At 43.9% G+C, this 16504-nt stretch overlaps 1 protein-coding gene across 1 annotated transcript in view; it reads left to right on the top strand.

Annotated features, from left to right (window-relative positions):
• Positions 1–16504, top strand: part of cdh23 (cadherin-related 23) — a 187125-nt gene that overhangs the window by 162244 nt on the left and 8377 nt on the right. The window contains exons 38-56 of the mRNA XM_072709700.1: positions 1056–1277; positions 1561–1680; positions 3478–3658; positions 3924–4057; positions 5354–5563; positions 6024–6131; positions 7525–7642; positions 7816–7941; positions 8273–8476; positions 9265–9723; positions 10062–10178; positions 10647–10871; positions 11386–11555; positions 12077–12214; positions 12313–12432; positions 12986–13163; positions 13999–14210; positions 16032–16226; positions 16369–16482. Of these exons, the coding sequence (XP_072565801.1) occupies positions 1056–1277; positions 1561–1680; positions 3478–3658; positions 3924–4057; positions 5354–5563; positions 6024–6131; positions 7525–7642; positions 7816–7941; positions 8273–8476; positions 9265–9723; positions 10062–10178; positions 10647–10871; positions 11386–11555; positions 12077–12214; positions 12313–12432; positions 12986–13163; positions 13999–14210; positions 16032–16226; positions 16369–16482 (3351 nt within the window). The remainder of the gene's footprint in view (positions 1–1055; positions 1278–1560; positions 1681–3477; positions 3659–3923; positions 4058–5353; positions 5564–6023; positions 6132–7524; positions 7643–7815; positions 7942–8272; positions 8477–9264; positions 9724–10061; positions 10179–10646; positions 10872–11385; positions 11556–12076; positions 12215–12312; positions 12433–12985; positions 13164–13998; positions 14211–16031; positions 16227–16368; positions 16483–16504) is intronic.

The following is a 16504-nucleotide window of genomic DNA, read 5'->3' as shown; positions in this document are numbered from 1 at the left end:
GTTTTTATAAATTCATTATTTTCTTTTATAAACTTCCTCCTTTTACGATATATTAGTAGGTCGACATATTAATACAAAATATATTAGTATATTATGAACTATCTTAAGTCAGATGCATTTCTATTTGTACGGAGTCAAATAAGTTCTGGTTTCGAACAAAAGTCTTACACTTTCGCCAACAATAGGGTCATTATCACAAATTTGAGATTTTTTTAAATAAAAAACACAATGAAGTAGTGTTTTTTTGTGTGTAGAGCCATTGGCATCGCCTTGCATTTTAGGTATATTACAGTCTTTTTTTCCCCAGGATTCTGTATATTGTAGGAAATTGCTGTTTAATGAAAATGTATTATTTTCCACTTCTATTGTTGCTTTTATATAAAGTTTTGTTTCGTTTAAAAGTTTATACTTTGCAGTAAAATGCATATCGTATTGTCACTGTAATAATATTTCAGTGAAAATATTGTATTGTATGTTTAAGAGTTATGAAGTAGTCTCAAATACTTCAAAGGCTAATGAATTATCGTTAAAAATAATACAATTTTCGGCAATTAAAGTCATATAATTGGGCTTGAACATCTGATTTCATGCATTGATAAGAATGACCCATATACTGCAAACCTCAACCACTTGATTCGGGATGGATGGATGAATGAATGAAATACTAACAACTCTAGCTTAGGCATATTGAATTCTCCCTTGCCCTCGTGCCACACTCCTGTGTCACATGGTTTTGTTCCCCCCTCCCAACCTGAGTGATGGTTACTGTCCATTAGTGATGAATGCTTTCTGAAATGTACAGTTTCATGCTTATCCTCTAAATCGGGGGTGTCAAACTCCAGTCCTGGGGGGCCGGAGCCCTGCACAGTTTTTGGTTCACCCTCGTTTAACACACCTGATTCAACTCCTTGTGCTACTGTAATTACCATAGAGCTCATAAGCTAAATCGTTTGTGGTGGAACAGGGAAAGAGCTGAGCTACACAGGGCTCCGCCCCCCCCCCCCCCCCAGGACTGGAGTTTGACACCCCTGCTGCCCTATATCATCTTCCTCCAGTCCTCTACCACAGTCCTGGTTTACATTGTGGATGAGAACGACAACGCTCCAGAGTTCCCAGTGGATGAGTACGTCACGGTGCTGAGTGAAGGTCCCAGCACTCAGGGTGCCACCATCGCCACGGTGACAGCCATGGACCTGGATGAGGGCCTTAATGGCACTGTGCTCTACTCCATTGCCCGAGGAAATTTAATCCAGACTTTTCAAATCAATAACACCACGGTAAGGGGAGCATCCCACAAAGATCACAAATAGGAAGAATACTTTATATTTGAATTTGATATCATAATAACTATTATTATTATTGTTATTTTATTATAATTATTTTTAATTAATTAATTCTCATAACTGCATTTGTTTTATTATAGCCTTTCTGTTTAGGAAACAATACTGTATGCTGATAAATCATGAGCTTACCACAGATTCAGTCTAAAGGGAGGACAGTTATGTTTGGCCATGTTTTACGTTGATTTGGTAAATGTATTGATTGTATTATCATGCATAGGGGACCATAGTAGCAGTGAAGGCCTTGGACTACGAGATCAGCAGTGGACATTACACACTCATAGTTACAGCGACTGACCAGTGTCCCATCCATAGACTTCGCCTGACATCCAGCGCCACGGTGAGAATTGCCCAGTAAACTCACATGATGACACAAATAGGGGCAAAATGCTGACTTACCAGCTAGCAAAGTACCCCCATGCCAACCAGTGCTGTGGGTTCAGATCCTTGTTGTGGTACCCCCATGCCAACCAGTGCTGTGGGTTCAGATCCTTCTTGTGGTACCCCCATGCCAACCAGTGCTGTGGGTTCAGATCCTTGTTGTGGATTCTGCATGTTCCTCCGTGTTTGTTGGCGTTTGAGTCCCCTAAACTGTATGAGTTTGTGCCCTCTACCTAGTGACTGACTTCCAGCTACAAGTCCCCGTGTAGTGTAGGGATGCCCAACAATCTTTCCAAGTCCCAAATTGCAATACAACACAAAGTCAAGCTCCACTGCATCTGAAAAATGCAAAGCTGTCCAGAGTGGAGAGAGGGTCTGGATTCAGTTGTGTTTTGGTCTGGATGCTACAGTGGATAACCTAGAAAAAATGAATGGGCCAATATAATACAGATTTATCAACCCTACTATTAATAAAAAATATGATATATAAATAAATATTAATGAAAGTAAGGGTGTAATGATACAGTGATACATTATGATGAATCAGTTATTAAGGTGGTGATTCAATTGCATGGATATGTGATATGTAATGTCAGAATCGGTTATAATAAATTTTGGGAAACAAAATTCTCCGTAAAGATATTCCTACTTCCAGGCATTGCTCGCAGGCTGCAGGTAAACGCACAAAGTAACAGCACCAGCAAGCAATTTTTTGAAAAGCAGTGTGGCAGGGGAAGGCTCAGTAAGAATAATACTTATAATAATACTCATAAAGAAGGCGCTACTTGATGATCTTTGCACTACAATGCTTTTGGGAAACTTGCCCCGGTTTTGTGGCACAAAAAAGTAGTTCTTTTTTGTAGCTACAGTAGCAATGGTCAAGATGTAGCTAACTAGCTAGTTAAGTGCAAAGTCATGTTAGTCTTAGGTACCAGTGTAAGGCAATTTTATAATGGGAGTGGACACAACTTAATCATTTAAATATAAAGGTCTATTGGTGGGGATGAATGAATCCAAATAAAATATTGGGGGTACACAGGTTCCTATACCTCTCTTAGAGATGGACAATATACAGTATCAGTTAATATATCAGTAATGGCTGATATTAATTAATAATCCAGATATCAGCATCGGTCTGATGTGTCAGTCTTAGCCGATATTGCTGCCAGATTTTTAAAGTTGTTCAAAGTTAGTAGGACCAGTAGACACAACTACTAAAATAATGGAGGTGATTGTCTGTTCTGTAGTAGCCTCTGTAGAATGAGGGGCCTCGTCAGCACTGCTCATAAGGAGTCTCAAAGTACTGGCCTGCGACATGTTTATAATTCAGTATTAAATTTGGCCCACAAATTGATGTTTTGTTTTCCACAGAATGAGGCACAATGTCATGTCATTCCAGTACTTTGTGCTGGTTGTCAAGTTCATCAGTTCATTCAGTTAGATTTTCAAAATATTCAATTAATTAAATCAACTCGTGGTTGAAATTAAATATTTACGATGCATCAAATCATTTCCTAAATACTTGTAATCCAGTCGAATACCTTGGGGTCATCAACTTGTACTCTTAATAAAAATATATCATTGTTTGGCCCATTGAGCAGGCTTTCTCACCGTTGTAAATAATCTGAGGTAGGAAATAATATATGATAAAAGCGTTAAATCAAGGATGTTGGTAAAATTATTGCTGTTAAAATTCTAGCTTATTCTAGGTTGCGGTATTTCTGTTTTGCTCTTCATTTGTCATTATTGCTACCAGGTAATAGTAAATGTTATTGACATCAATGACGTGAAGCCCACCTTCCCTCGGCCTTACGAGGGACCGTTTGACATCACTGAGGGCCAGCCAGGGCCTCGTGTGTGGACCCTGAAAGCAACAGACGAGGATTCGGGACTCAACGGCAAGGTGGAGTACAGCATCACAGCGGGAGACCCCCAGAGTAAGTCACAGGTTCGAAAACATGCGTGAGATACACAACAAGCATTGGAAAGAGAACTAAACACTGAACTAAAGCGACACCATTTGTTTTGCAAATTTTATGTCTAGTATTTAAAAGATGCTGAGTAAACTTAGTGCATAAATAATAGGTTTTTATCAGCCTTCATTAATTGTTGAGTTTTGTCGGGTTAGGAACAGGAGAAGTCAATGGAAAACCCTAACAAAGACAAGGGTGTGTCAGCTGACTGTGGGTGTCGCCCCGTTAGGCGAGTTTGTGGTGTCTCCAGTGGATGGAGAGCTGCGTGTGAAGAGAGATGTGGAGCTGGACAGGGAGGCTGTCCCGTTTTACAACATCACCGTCATGGCCCGTGACCTGGGGACGCCATCACTGAGCAGCACGGTAAGGAACTCGAGAAGCATGGAATTCCATTAAATATACCGCAGAAACGAATGTGAATAATATCGATAAGCATGTTTGCACACATACAGACTGACTGGCACTGGAATACAGTTATGAGGCATGTTGTGCAATACAACCGATACATGCGCATAGATCTAGCAGTAAGTACATTTATGAACAAACATACAGGCATAATCCATCCATCTTCTAACTGCTTAACATAAAAAATACTGATATTTAACTAGTGTTTATATTTGCACTATTTAACATTTGTATTCATGGTGGTCCTTGGTATGGATTATAGCACTAATTGTAATAACGTTGATAACTAGATAGCTAATTGAGATCATATTTAATTGTGAGTATAAAACGAGATTAGCTCATATTTTATTGACACTGACATATTCGCCTCACTGACAACAATCCACACAAAAATCCATTTAAAACATTAAATCTCTCACTGGTAGCTGTGTAAAGATCAGGTTTCTATTTGCGCTGTTAAGGGTGTCTCACTCACGTTGTTTTAGATTTATTTTGTGAAGTGGTTTCTTAGAAAATGTGTTTTTTCATGCTCTGGAAATAATTGATTTTTGGAAATGCACATCTTTCATCGGACAGTGACGATATAATTTTAAGTATTCAGGGGGCTCCGTAAAGTGCTGGGTCCCCTCAATCAATCGGGGTATCCATGGCAATGCCAGTCTATCATAGGGCACATACACGCATTCACAATCACCGACACAGGTAGCAATCAGCCTAACTACAATGAACATTATGAACATTGTCCTGTATGGACATAGGGCAAAAATAAATGTTTTCGTACTTAATTTAATGCAAGTGTGCAAGTGGACAAAATTCTTTTCTGTTGACTTTTAGATGTGATTTCAATGTGGAAAAATCATGCTGAATAATCAGTTCTATGATTTCTTATTCGGCAAGATAAAATTTTTCCGCCTCCACACTGAGCTTCTGCTTGTCTCCCGTTGTCTGTGACACATTAAGTCTCCACTGCCTCAGGTTTCTGTAATACGTAATCTGGTTTCTGCGCCCACAGACTCATGCACACTCCCACACAGCCGCAAATTTCAACCAGATCTTTCCGTCTCAGGCCGGCTTTTCTAACTCATGCCACCTGTAGGTTTAAGTCTGAAAAAGGCACGCAGATGTACATAAACAGTTGCACAGTTGTTCTAACACACTCACTCTGTATAACCTGTTTCCTTTTATGAACCTTTTATCTGTCTACCAGCAAAGGTTTTACTTGTTAACCCTTGACTCCCCTTTACATTCCTGTAGGTGGTTGTCGGCGTGCGAGTTCTCGACATAAATGACAACGACCCGGTTCTCCTGAACCTTCCGCAGAACCGCAGCATCAGTGAATGGGCCCCGATACACACCTCTGTGACACAGGTCCTGGCACAGGACGCCGACAGCGGCCGCAACTCCCTACTCACCTATAACATCACCGCTGGCAACACGGACGGAGCCTTCTACATAAACGACACGGTGAGCCCAACGCCAAGGGGATGAGAGGGGGAAGCTGCTAGCATCTAATAGCTCAATAAACATTGTTAGCTAGCAGGGTGGCTAAGGGACTTGATTCTTGTTTCAGAGATTGTAGTTCAATCCAGAAAGGGCCCCGGCTCTTATATTGTTCTGCTAATTTCAGCAAATTTTATGATCAGCACCCCCCTCTCTACCCCAGCTCAGCAAATTCTCTTGTCAGCACCCCCGGCAAATTTAATCCAGGGCCACAGTTCAAATTTTGCTTAGTGTCATGAAAAGGGTTGTGCTATTCCTGAGGGAGGGCTCATTCAGGAGGCCCAGCCATGTCTTTAGTGTGGGCCTGCCAGTCAGTAGGGGACCTAAGGCAGACATATTAGTGGTTAAAATGATAATATGATACTTTTTCTCTAATCGGCAGTGTTTATAAAACAAGCTTTCATTGGCTGCCTCTTTTCAACAGACAGGTGTTGTGCAGGTGAACAGGCCACTGGACAGGGAGCGAGTGGCGGAGTACAGACTGACAATCACTGTCAAAGACAATCCAGAGAACCCCCGAATTGCCCGGCGGGTATGGACTGAAGCCGCACTCGGCCAGCTCTCGCGCAACACAATGCAACACAATGCAACACAATGCAACCAATCAGATCGTAGAGGTGGTGGGTCCAAGCAACTAGAGGACGTAGGACTCCTCTACAATCTTATTGGTTATCTCTTTGAATCAATCATTTTTCATTCTGCCCTTAGAACATGTTTGTGTAAGTAAAACACCCATGAACAAACAATGCAATGCAACAAAGTGTTCCATTTTGCTGTTGCCCATTTACCAATGATGCACAGGATGCTGGTATTCAGCAAGTATTGTGAAGTAGGTGAGCCCAAAAGCTTACAAAACACAGCTTAATGACTATTGAACATTTCCCTTATTGACATTTCTCATGCATGATGGAATAAAGTGTGTCTTTTACGAAATACTCTTGCTTGAATAAGGATGGTCAGGTTTGCTGCCTTTCAGCGCTCATACTTGACAGGTGACAGCATCACTAGTCGTTATTTGCAGCAGAGATGATGGTATTCCTCTGACAGCACGATAGCTTCTCATTCACAGCTTGTAACTCAGCAACCTCACTATACCAGCATATCGAGATGCGGCAGACTTTCCCGTCCTTAGGAATTTGATCTTTCTGCTGATCTGGCTTTTACAGTCGCTGACTGGGCTTATCCCACAATGAATCTCCCTGTTCAACTGCTGTTGCCCCTCTGCCTTCTGAAATCGTCACGCAAACTCACTGCAGTTCAAAGACATGCTGTTAGACTTGTTGGTCTCCCATACCGTATGTGCATGCAACCTGCGATGGACTGGCATTCTGTCCACAGTGTACCCCTGCCTCGTGCCCTGTGCTGTTTGGGGTGCTGGGTTAAGTATGGATGGATGGATGGCTGTGGTCACAAAAAGAGTGATTTCCTTTGCAGTTAATACACGTATCCTCAGGATATGTATAATGCACATCACTCCGCACACAAATAAGGCAGCAAACCACAGAATTCCATGTGGCCTCAACCAATATGTAACTGCTCATGAATTTTACAACATATGACTTTGTAAGTGCTTAAAATGCTTCCCAGACCTTGCATGACAGCATGGCAGAATATCCTCCCATTCAGTGATTTTCAGTCATTATCACACAAACTACGAAATGCCGTGGGTGAGTTGTGTATGACCATTTTGTGGCTGCTTGGGTTAATGTTAGAGTGTCAGATGAGGGTTGAGGTGCACCAGGGACATATAACAGTCAAGCAGCAGAGTTAGTGCTGTTTGTTACATGACCAGCCTTTGCCCTTTCAGCCAGCTCAGCTGTCCTTTCCTGTTCTTTCCCTGTCTCCTTTTCTCCTGCTTTCCTCTCTGCTTGTTTCTCCTTCATCACATGACTTGTTCTGCTCCCATCTCGGTTCCTCCTCTGTAGGATTCGGACCTGCTGTTGATCTCCATCCTAGATGAGAATGACAACCGCCCCGTTTTCAGTCAGACCAGCTACCGGGCTGAGATCATCGAGAATTCGCCTCCAGGTATCATGCTGACCGGTGTGTGACTCTGTCTCTTTAACGTCGAGTGGGCCCCCATCTTCCATCTTTTCTCAAATAGGTCTAGAATGTCAAGAAGGCCAATAAAGCCCCATAGGATAAAATCGTGTTCTCTCTTCATTTCTCTTTTCATCTTTCCCATCCATCCTTTCCTTCCATCTCCTCTCCCTCAGGCAGCATGGTATCGGTGTTGAACGGCCCGGTGTTGGCTCAGGATCGAGACGTCGGGCCCAATGCTGTGGTGCGTTATCGGCTTATGGGGCCGAGGGTGGACCTATTTACTGCAGACTCCACCACAGGTATCTCCCCACCTCCTCACTGGCCGACAAATTCCGCTCTACATTCAATACTGAAACAGGTTGACTCTGAATAGAACAGGAAATGTTCAAATGTACTTGTACTTCAATGACGGAACTCAATAAGAATTATAATTTAAGAGTGCAGGCAGACTGATAATGTATATTCACACACCAGGAAAGGACCTTTTGAGACATAAAAGATCAATGCAAGTGTGATCTCCTTCATAATAATAGTATGATAATAACAATAGTTATACCAGTTACCACAAATATTGAGTATTTTTCATTGCTCGCTCTTTTGCCTCCTGCCTCTTATCGCTGTGACCTTCAGGGGAGGTGAGCGTGCGTCTGGGAGCCGCCCTCGATCGGGAGGCTTTCTCGGACCCTCGGCTGGAGCTCTTCCTGGTGGGGGAGGATGTGGGGGGGCTCAGTAGCAGCGTGCCGATCAGCATCACCATCCTGGACCAGAACGACAACCCGCCCGTCTTCAGCCCACCCAGCCTCACCGTGCGCCTGCCCGAAAACAGCCCCTCGGGTGAGACACCCCCCCGCCCCGCAGTTTAGAGCTGGGGGTTACACCGCAGGCGTCCTGATGATGCGCCGATGGAATGTAGGAAGAGATGGTGCGGCCGAGAAGGAGCCGAGAGATCGAGTCACTGGGAATCCTTGGATTGCTGATGTATGGAAAAAAATTGCAGAGAGCCGTGGCTCGTTGAGTTAGGCCTCTGTGCCTGTGGTCAGAAGGCCGTCGGTTTGAATCCCAACCTTAGCAGAATAGTCACGTCTCCGTTGGGGCCTTGAGCAAAACCCTTAACCCTCTGAAACGCTCAAGAGCGTCAGATAAATGGCCTGACACCCCCCCCCCCCCCCCCCCAAGCTTTGCTCCAAACTGCGTGTGTTTGTGTGTGTGTGTCGCAAAGGAGAACAAGATGCATCATTTCATTCCTTTATTTTTATAATAAATGTAACTATTCATAATGAGAGCCAGAAGACAATGAGGTTTAAGCCTTTTTGCGTATCATTTTCCTGTCATTATTCTGCAAAACAAAATCTTTCTTTACATGGTAATCTGCTTACTAGCCATTTTTTATCAGTTTTCCTCTCTATTTGGGTTTTGTTTTAATGTGGTAGGAATTGATAGTTATATTAAATTGAGTCAGTCGAAAGTTCCTGCAAAGGGAGAAATGAGAACAGTGTGTTTGTTGAACTCATAACCTTTCCCAGATGTTCTGTAACATTTCCCCCAAAACCTGCTCCCTCTTCCTTCATGCCTGTCCTCTCCTACGGTCTGCTGCACCCTGTCACGTTGCTGTCATGCCTCAGGTGTGGTGGTCACCCAGCTCTCTGCGAGCGATGCTGATTCGGGATCCAACGGTTGGCTGATGTACAGGCTGGACAGTGGCGCCCAAGACAGATTCATCGTGGACTCCCTGTCGGGTGCGGTACTGGTGGGCAACTCCACCCTGGACCGTGAGGAGCGCGGCTCGTACCGCCTCATCGTCGTGGCCACCGACCGCGGCACGCCGCCGCTTTCCGGGACGGCGACCCTCTCGGTCATCCTCGACGACATCAACGACTCACGACCACGGTTTCTGCAGCTGGTGCACACCATCAACGTCAACGAGTCCACGCCTCCTGGTGTAGTGGTGGCTACTCTCGCTGCCGAAGACCCTGACCTCCGACCCCGCCTGGAATATTACATCATCTCCGTTGAGGCCAAAGACGACGGGAACAAACCGGTGGACGGCCTGCAGGATTCATTTGGCATTGACTTCCATACAGGTTGGATGCAATCACACATGCAACCTCATCTGGGCATAACTGATCATGGCATTATTTTTGCTTATTTTGCTGAAACTTTTGTCTAAAGTGACTTTGTGATATATTATTCAGGGCTAGGCTTTTATTTTTAGGGGACAACTTTATTAAGCACTGTTTCACCCTACTGCTTCTGTTTCCTCTATTTCTTTATCCCCAAGATGTGTGCAGCGTTGCATAAGGGACCTTCAGTTCCTATTTTTTTGTGCTTGTTGTAAGCATAAATGATGTCCATGAGGCATGTTAATTAATCTCAGATGCTGAGCTTTTTCGGCAGCTTAACTCTCAGTGTGCGTTTCCAGGTGCCGTGTTTGTGCGCAAGCCATTGAACCGAGAGCTGGTGGCCAGCTTCGACATCATTGTGTCCGTCCATGACAATGCCAGTGATGTCATTGATCTGTCAGTCAGCGTGCCCAATGGTAAGGCAGCCATAAAGGGTGTTTCACTATTACTTATGCAAAAATTATTATCAAATAATTTTTTTATTGCTGCCGTGTTGTTGTAGACTTTCCATATGTTTCACTATTTGAAATGCGCTGAGCATCAGATAAATTTCAATTTTCACAAAACATTTTCCAAAAACCAAAATGTCAACTGCCACACGTTGACCACTGCACTGAATCCACTCAAATGAAGTGGTTGGTTGGAAGAGAGAATGACATTGTAAGTCATTTATAGCATATGGGAGGATGTCCGTGGGTTATATGCAAATTCGACGCCATTTTCTATAAGGGACTTGAGCATCCGTGGATTTTGGTGTCTGTGGGGGGGGCTGGAACCGATACAGAGGGATGACTGCATAATAAAACTTGTACTCATGATGAATAGATCTGTAAAAGATCATTATGCCTATATGATAAAATCCATAATGTAATATTGTCCTGCAGCGAGGCTGACGGTGAACGTGCTGGACGTGAATGACAACCCGCCACGGTTCCGCCCTTTCGGGGTGACCCACTTCTCAGAGATGATTCTGGAGGGGGCCCAGCCCGGGACCACGCTCCTCTCCGTCTCAGCAGTGGACCCAGACAAGGGCCCAAATGGCCAGGTGACCTATGCCCTGCTCCACCTGCCCCATGGGGGGTACCTGCGTCTCGAGGACCCCACTACAGGTCAGAGGCCCCAATATTCCTAAATTACCATAATTTTATCAATCTGTACTAAGTAAAATGCGTGTTGTGTGTCATATACAGTACATCAGACATCTTCTCCCAGTAGTACAGTAACTGCCTACTGGACCAGTGTAGACCGCGGTTTTTATTGTTTCGATTTTTTTAGTTTAATTTCTTTTACGTATTTCCTATTTTCATTTGAAATTTATTTGTTTTAGTTCATTTTCAGTGTGTTTTTATTTTTGTATTGATTTTTATTAATAGTATTTGCCATTTGTTTTTCATTTTATTTCATTTGGTTTCCAAAGCTATATTGATAATTAGGGGTCCAAGCACCTTAGCTGCTGTATCCAGATTTTTTTTCTTTTTTTTTAAGTTTTAGTTTTTTTATTTTTGCATCTTATTTTATTTCAGCATATGAACATGTTTTCTTATAGTTTTAGTTTTTGTTAATAATAACCTGGGTGTAGACCTGGTGTTTCACGTCTATGCTGCGTGTGGTGCCTCTACACAGGAAAGATCCTGGCCAACAGGACGGTGGACTATGAGCAGGTTCAGTGGCTGAACTTCACTGTGCGAGCCCAGGACCAGGGCAGCCCCATCCGGGTCACAGAGCTACCCGTCTACCTGCGTGTCGTCGACGTCAATGATAACAACCCCATCTTCCTGCAGCCCTCCTATCAGGTATCTGAGGGGACTGTGCCCGGTCACCCAATTCAGCTAATCCAACAGAGTACAGGGTCACATGAAACCCCCTGTCGCTCACATAGCATTAGCACACTTAGCGTTAGCACACATAGCATTAGCACACTTAGCGTTAGCACACATAGCATTAGCACACTTAGCGTTAGCACACATAGCGTTAGCACACATAGCGTTAGCACACATAGCAGTGACATGGAATATGCCAGATTACAAAGCGACACTCAGCTCAGTTCCAAAACAAAATTTATGGGGGAAGCTTTGAAAGAACTATCAAGTTATTTATTAAGATCATGATTACCCTTTTAAACCGGACAGCTAATGAACCAGATCGATGACTACAAGCTTGAATTTGTATAAATGAGTACAGTGTACAAATAAATAAATTTATGTTCAAGGTATGCTAATGCCAAGGAAAATTCTATAGTAAAAAATTTCTAATCCCAGTGTAACTTCGATATGTGTTTTAGCATTTTTTTTAAGTGCTCTTGGATTTTCTTCAGAGGTCCATTTTCGAGAACATTGCCCTGGGAACGGTGGTGGTGAAAGTGAGCGCCACAGACGCCGATTCCGGGCTCTTCTCCGTTATTGAGTACAGTCTGGTGGACGGGGAGGGCAAGTTCGGGATCAACCCCACCACCGTGAGTGAATTTATGGTCAGAAATGGCCACACTTTGGCGAAATGCGCACAGAAGCACCCTAAGACACATTCATTTGGCATCGCTATTTTTTATTGCAGGGTGACATCTACATCCTCTCCCCTCTGGACCGCGAGACGAAGTTCCTCTACACTCTGACGGCGGTTGCCCGTGACAACCCTGGGGGAAGCCCCAACAATCGACGGGAGAATTCAGTTCAAGTAGGCAACTACCGTTACCTATGGGTTCTAACAATGTGCGAATGCCATTTTTCTCTGCTTCCTTCTGGGTCATTAGGTGAGATGTTCCTGTAATTATTTTCTGTTCTTGATTTTCTCCACTGCCATTCATGCAGTGCCAGTCAAAGCCCATGTAGCCCCCTAAGCAAGCTTACCCACCGATGCCCCCCACCCTGGCAAACCTCACTTCTCAATTTCACTTTGCCTCAGAAGGTGCTGGGCGGCAGTGGTTTGCTGAGTCCAGAAAATGCCCCGTAAGAAAATGCTGCCTTTTTGCCCGTTTTGCCTTTGCCAAGACCTGCCCTGCATCCATGATAGCGCCCAGCCGCAACCACAAAAGCAAAAGCACCTGTTAAAATGCATTTTTCTGAAATGTTTTTCCAGCTCTGAGCTGGAAGAGAGAATGCACATCAAATGCTGAAATTGTTCCGACCAGGAAATTGCATATCTTCAGCATAACTGCCGATCCATCTCCCTCTGCTACACAGTTATGTAAACACAGACCTCTCTCCTGTTCCCCTTCACTACCGCTAAGGTGCTGGTGACCGTCTTGGACGTGAACGATTTCAGACCTCGCTTCTTGGAGCGAGTCTTCAGCACTAGTGTGTTTGAGAACGAGCCAAGTGGGACGTCGGTGATCACGCTCACTGCCACCGACCTGGACGAAGGGGACAATGGAATCCTGACCTACACACTGAAAGGAAATGCAGCTGGTAATATCTCTGAAATGTCTGGTAATATCTCCGAAAAATATATCAAATCAATAAGCATTTACAAATACTAAATACAATCTCGCCAAAAAATACACCAAACACACCGAAAAGTATTTTACAGTGTCTGAGTTTGATTTTAAGGGATAGCTTCCAAAAAATGTTATTTAATTTTTAGGTCACAGGCACCATTAAAATAATGTAAATTACCAAAATTTTATTATTTTCAGTGAATAATAAGGGAAAATGTATTTTTAAGTTTTTACACATAAACTGTAAGAATAAGAGTACCAGTTTGTACCTTTACTATTTGTAATGGGTCTGTACCCTCAAGAGTCTGCTAATTGTACCATAGCTGCAGGTAAATGTAGCTTTTAGTGTAGTTACAGGTACAGAAATGGACTCTGAGGAACATCCCCAAGGTACACACAACATTAATGTACCCCCAATGGTACATTAATAGTCCATTTCTGTACCTTAAAATGTAGAATGACCTAGAGCTATGGTACAGTTGGCGGATCCTTGATGGTACAGCCCCAGTGACAAGCAAAGGTACTAACTGGTACTCTTTTTTCTGACAGTGTACTTAGGCAGTGTCAAAACAGAATTAGTCATTGCCGCGTGATTGGTAACATAAATAACAGTGAGTCACCACGAATGCGTAACCTTTGTTTTTGCAGATCTCAGCCAATTCATTTCTTTGCAGATGTGGAAGTATGTGGTAAAAGAGGCAAATCTAAGCCCAGCAGACCAGCTGTGGCCTAAATGAGGCCTCGGCCGCCTGTCCCCCACCGTGACCGGAACTCTCCGTCTTTCTGCCCCCTGTGCTGTCTGTCAGACGCCTTCTCCCTGGACGCGGACACCGGCCTGCTGCGCTCGCTGCGCCTGCTGCAGTCCTTCGAGAGCTTCAACCTGACGGTGGTGGCCTCAGACCACGGACGGCCGCCACTGACGGGCACCGCTACCCTGCTCATCACCGTCATCGACGTCAACGATAACCGGCCCGTCTTCGTGCGTCCCGCCAACGGCACTATCATGCACATCTTGGAGGTGCGTGACACTATTGGCCCACTGGATCGGGTTCGGGTTAGAGTCGGTATTGGCCTGTCTGGGTGTACACTTGTATTAAAATGGATGAGAGAGGGATATAGGGCTCTCGAAGGAACAAACAGGCACGCTTAGGTTCACTCAAAAATACTTTAATACAAGTAATACAAGATAACTTAGCATTAAAATCAATATCAATATATCAATTAAAAGCAATGCAAAATAACCTTGTACCACAAGGGTTACCTCTCACACCTACCCTGGGGTCAAAGTGACCCCCAAAGGCACATGTCAGGTGACTTCTCATAGTAACATTATTATTGTAGGAGCGTGTAGTTAAATGTCGTGTCTACAAAAACTACTGATCACCCCTAGACACTGCAGAAGAATCAATTTACTCTCACAAAATCTTAACCATAACAAATATTAACAAAACATGAAGAGACACACTTGTCCCTAGATCATCTATGACCAGCTTCATGGTAATGAGCCTATATCATACAAGACTTTAGTCCTTCTGGACCAGCGTGAAAACCCAAGATTTAATTCTTCTTCTATAATGTAACCGAACTAGTGAATCTCCTGTAGATGTTAATCAAATGGTAAATTCACTGAAAGTATAATGTGTAAAAAAACAATAATCTCAATATATCAGAGCATAACAGTTACAATTCACAAACAAGACATGCTCTATATGTCATTTATACACTCATCAAAATTGTGGAAACACCAAGCATTTTGTGATTATACTTTAAAAATGAATACGCGAAAATTGGTGGCCATGTTTATAAACGTTATGAATGTTACAAATATCAAACATTGGATTATTAAATAACTGGAAGTTGAATAAAGTTCTGCAATCTCTAAAAATTGGAAGTGTTTCCACACTTTAGTGGCCAGAAGTGTTGTATTAGGATGAATTCGCGGACGATTACGTCACCCACGTGGCATGGAATTAATCCTTTTACTATAATATTCTGGGAAGTTGTAATTGTGGATTAATTATGATCGCGTGTGGACTGATCATCCTGAAATTCAGATCAATCGTCCATGATTCACCCCGAATGTTACTAGACTGCACAAACACATTATTTACCGATCCCCTGTAAAACCTAATTTTGCCATAAATAACTTGGGCTCATAAAAAGAAGCCAGGATGCTAATCTGGGCCATTAGATCGGCATGCAGAATTCTTATCTTGGTTTCGGGTGATGGGGGGGGGTCGGTATACAGCACCCTATATTACCTTTAGGGGGGAACAGGGAGGCGTTGCGCAAAGACACCTGGTGCAAGGACGCCTATTGTAGTATGTTATCGCAAGCAGCATCACTCGGACCAAAGGGGGAATTGGAGTACCTATTGCCTGGGGGGAAGGGGTGAGCCTGGCCAGCTTACCCCCTGCCCACATGCAACTCTAAATTTAGTATAAAGGAAGGGGGAGATCCCAGTACTGACCGTACCTCAGCCGTGGGATAGAGCGCGCATCGCCCGGCACTTTCTCGGGACTCACGTGTTGGTCTCCTGCCAGGACTGAAAAGGGCTCCCCAGCCCATGTGTGAAGGTGGGTGATGATGGCACGTCCGAGTGTAAATAGTTTTGCAGCTGCTTATGCGTTTAATTGACTAATGGGGATCAATGATCACCGCTCGTGATAATAATTTGCATTGTCTATATTTTATTATTTCTTTTATATGTACCTTAGTTCGTATGATATATGCTATTCTTTAAATCAATAAAAATCAAACATACCAAATGTGATGAAATCCAACAGACCACTTGACTGAAAACCAGGAGAGTTCCTCTGAATACCTGTTACTCCTCCAGGAACAGCCCCCGGGGCTGGTGGTATATGAGGTGTTTGCTACAGACGGGGATGAGGGCGTGAACGGAGAGGTCCGCTACGCCTTCCTTCAGACCGGTGCGGGTAACCGGGACTGGGAGAACTTCCACATCGACGCCCTAACTGGAGTCATCACCACGGCCGTGCGGCTGGACAGGGAGAAGCAACCCCTGCATAGTGTAAGTTATTCCTGGAATTTGATGAGGGTGCAGAACTCGCCATTTTCAGTAAAGGGCAAGACTGATGCTGTCTTAAAGTGTAAAAGACAATGTAAATAGCTTTAGAGAACTGAATCTCAATGTTGATTATGTGGCTGTCTAGCTGATCATCGTGGCCTACGACCTTGGCCAGCCAGTGCCCTACGAGACCACACAGCCCCTGCAGGTGGCGCTGACAGACATCGATGACAACGAGCCCGTCTTCCTGAAGCCCCCGGTTGGTGTTGGGAATGTTACCC

The sequence above is a fragment of the Paramormyrops kingsleyae genome, chromosome 3 (assembly GCF_048594095.1).
Source record: "Paramormyrops kingsleyae isolate MSU_618 chromosome 3, PKINGS_0.4, whole genome shotgun sequence".
Classification (NCBI taxonomy): domain Eukaryota; kingdom Metazoa; phylum Chordata; class Actinopteri; order Osteoglossiformes; family Mormyridae; genus Paramormyrops; species Paramormyrops kingsleyae.
Note: the sequence above shows the minus strand (reverse complement) of the source record. Positions and strands in the feature narration are given on the sequence as shown.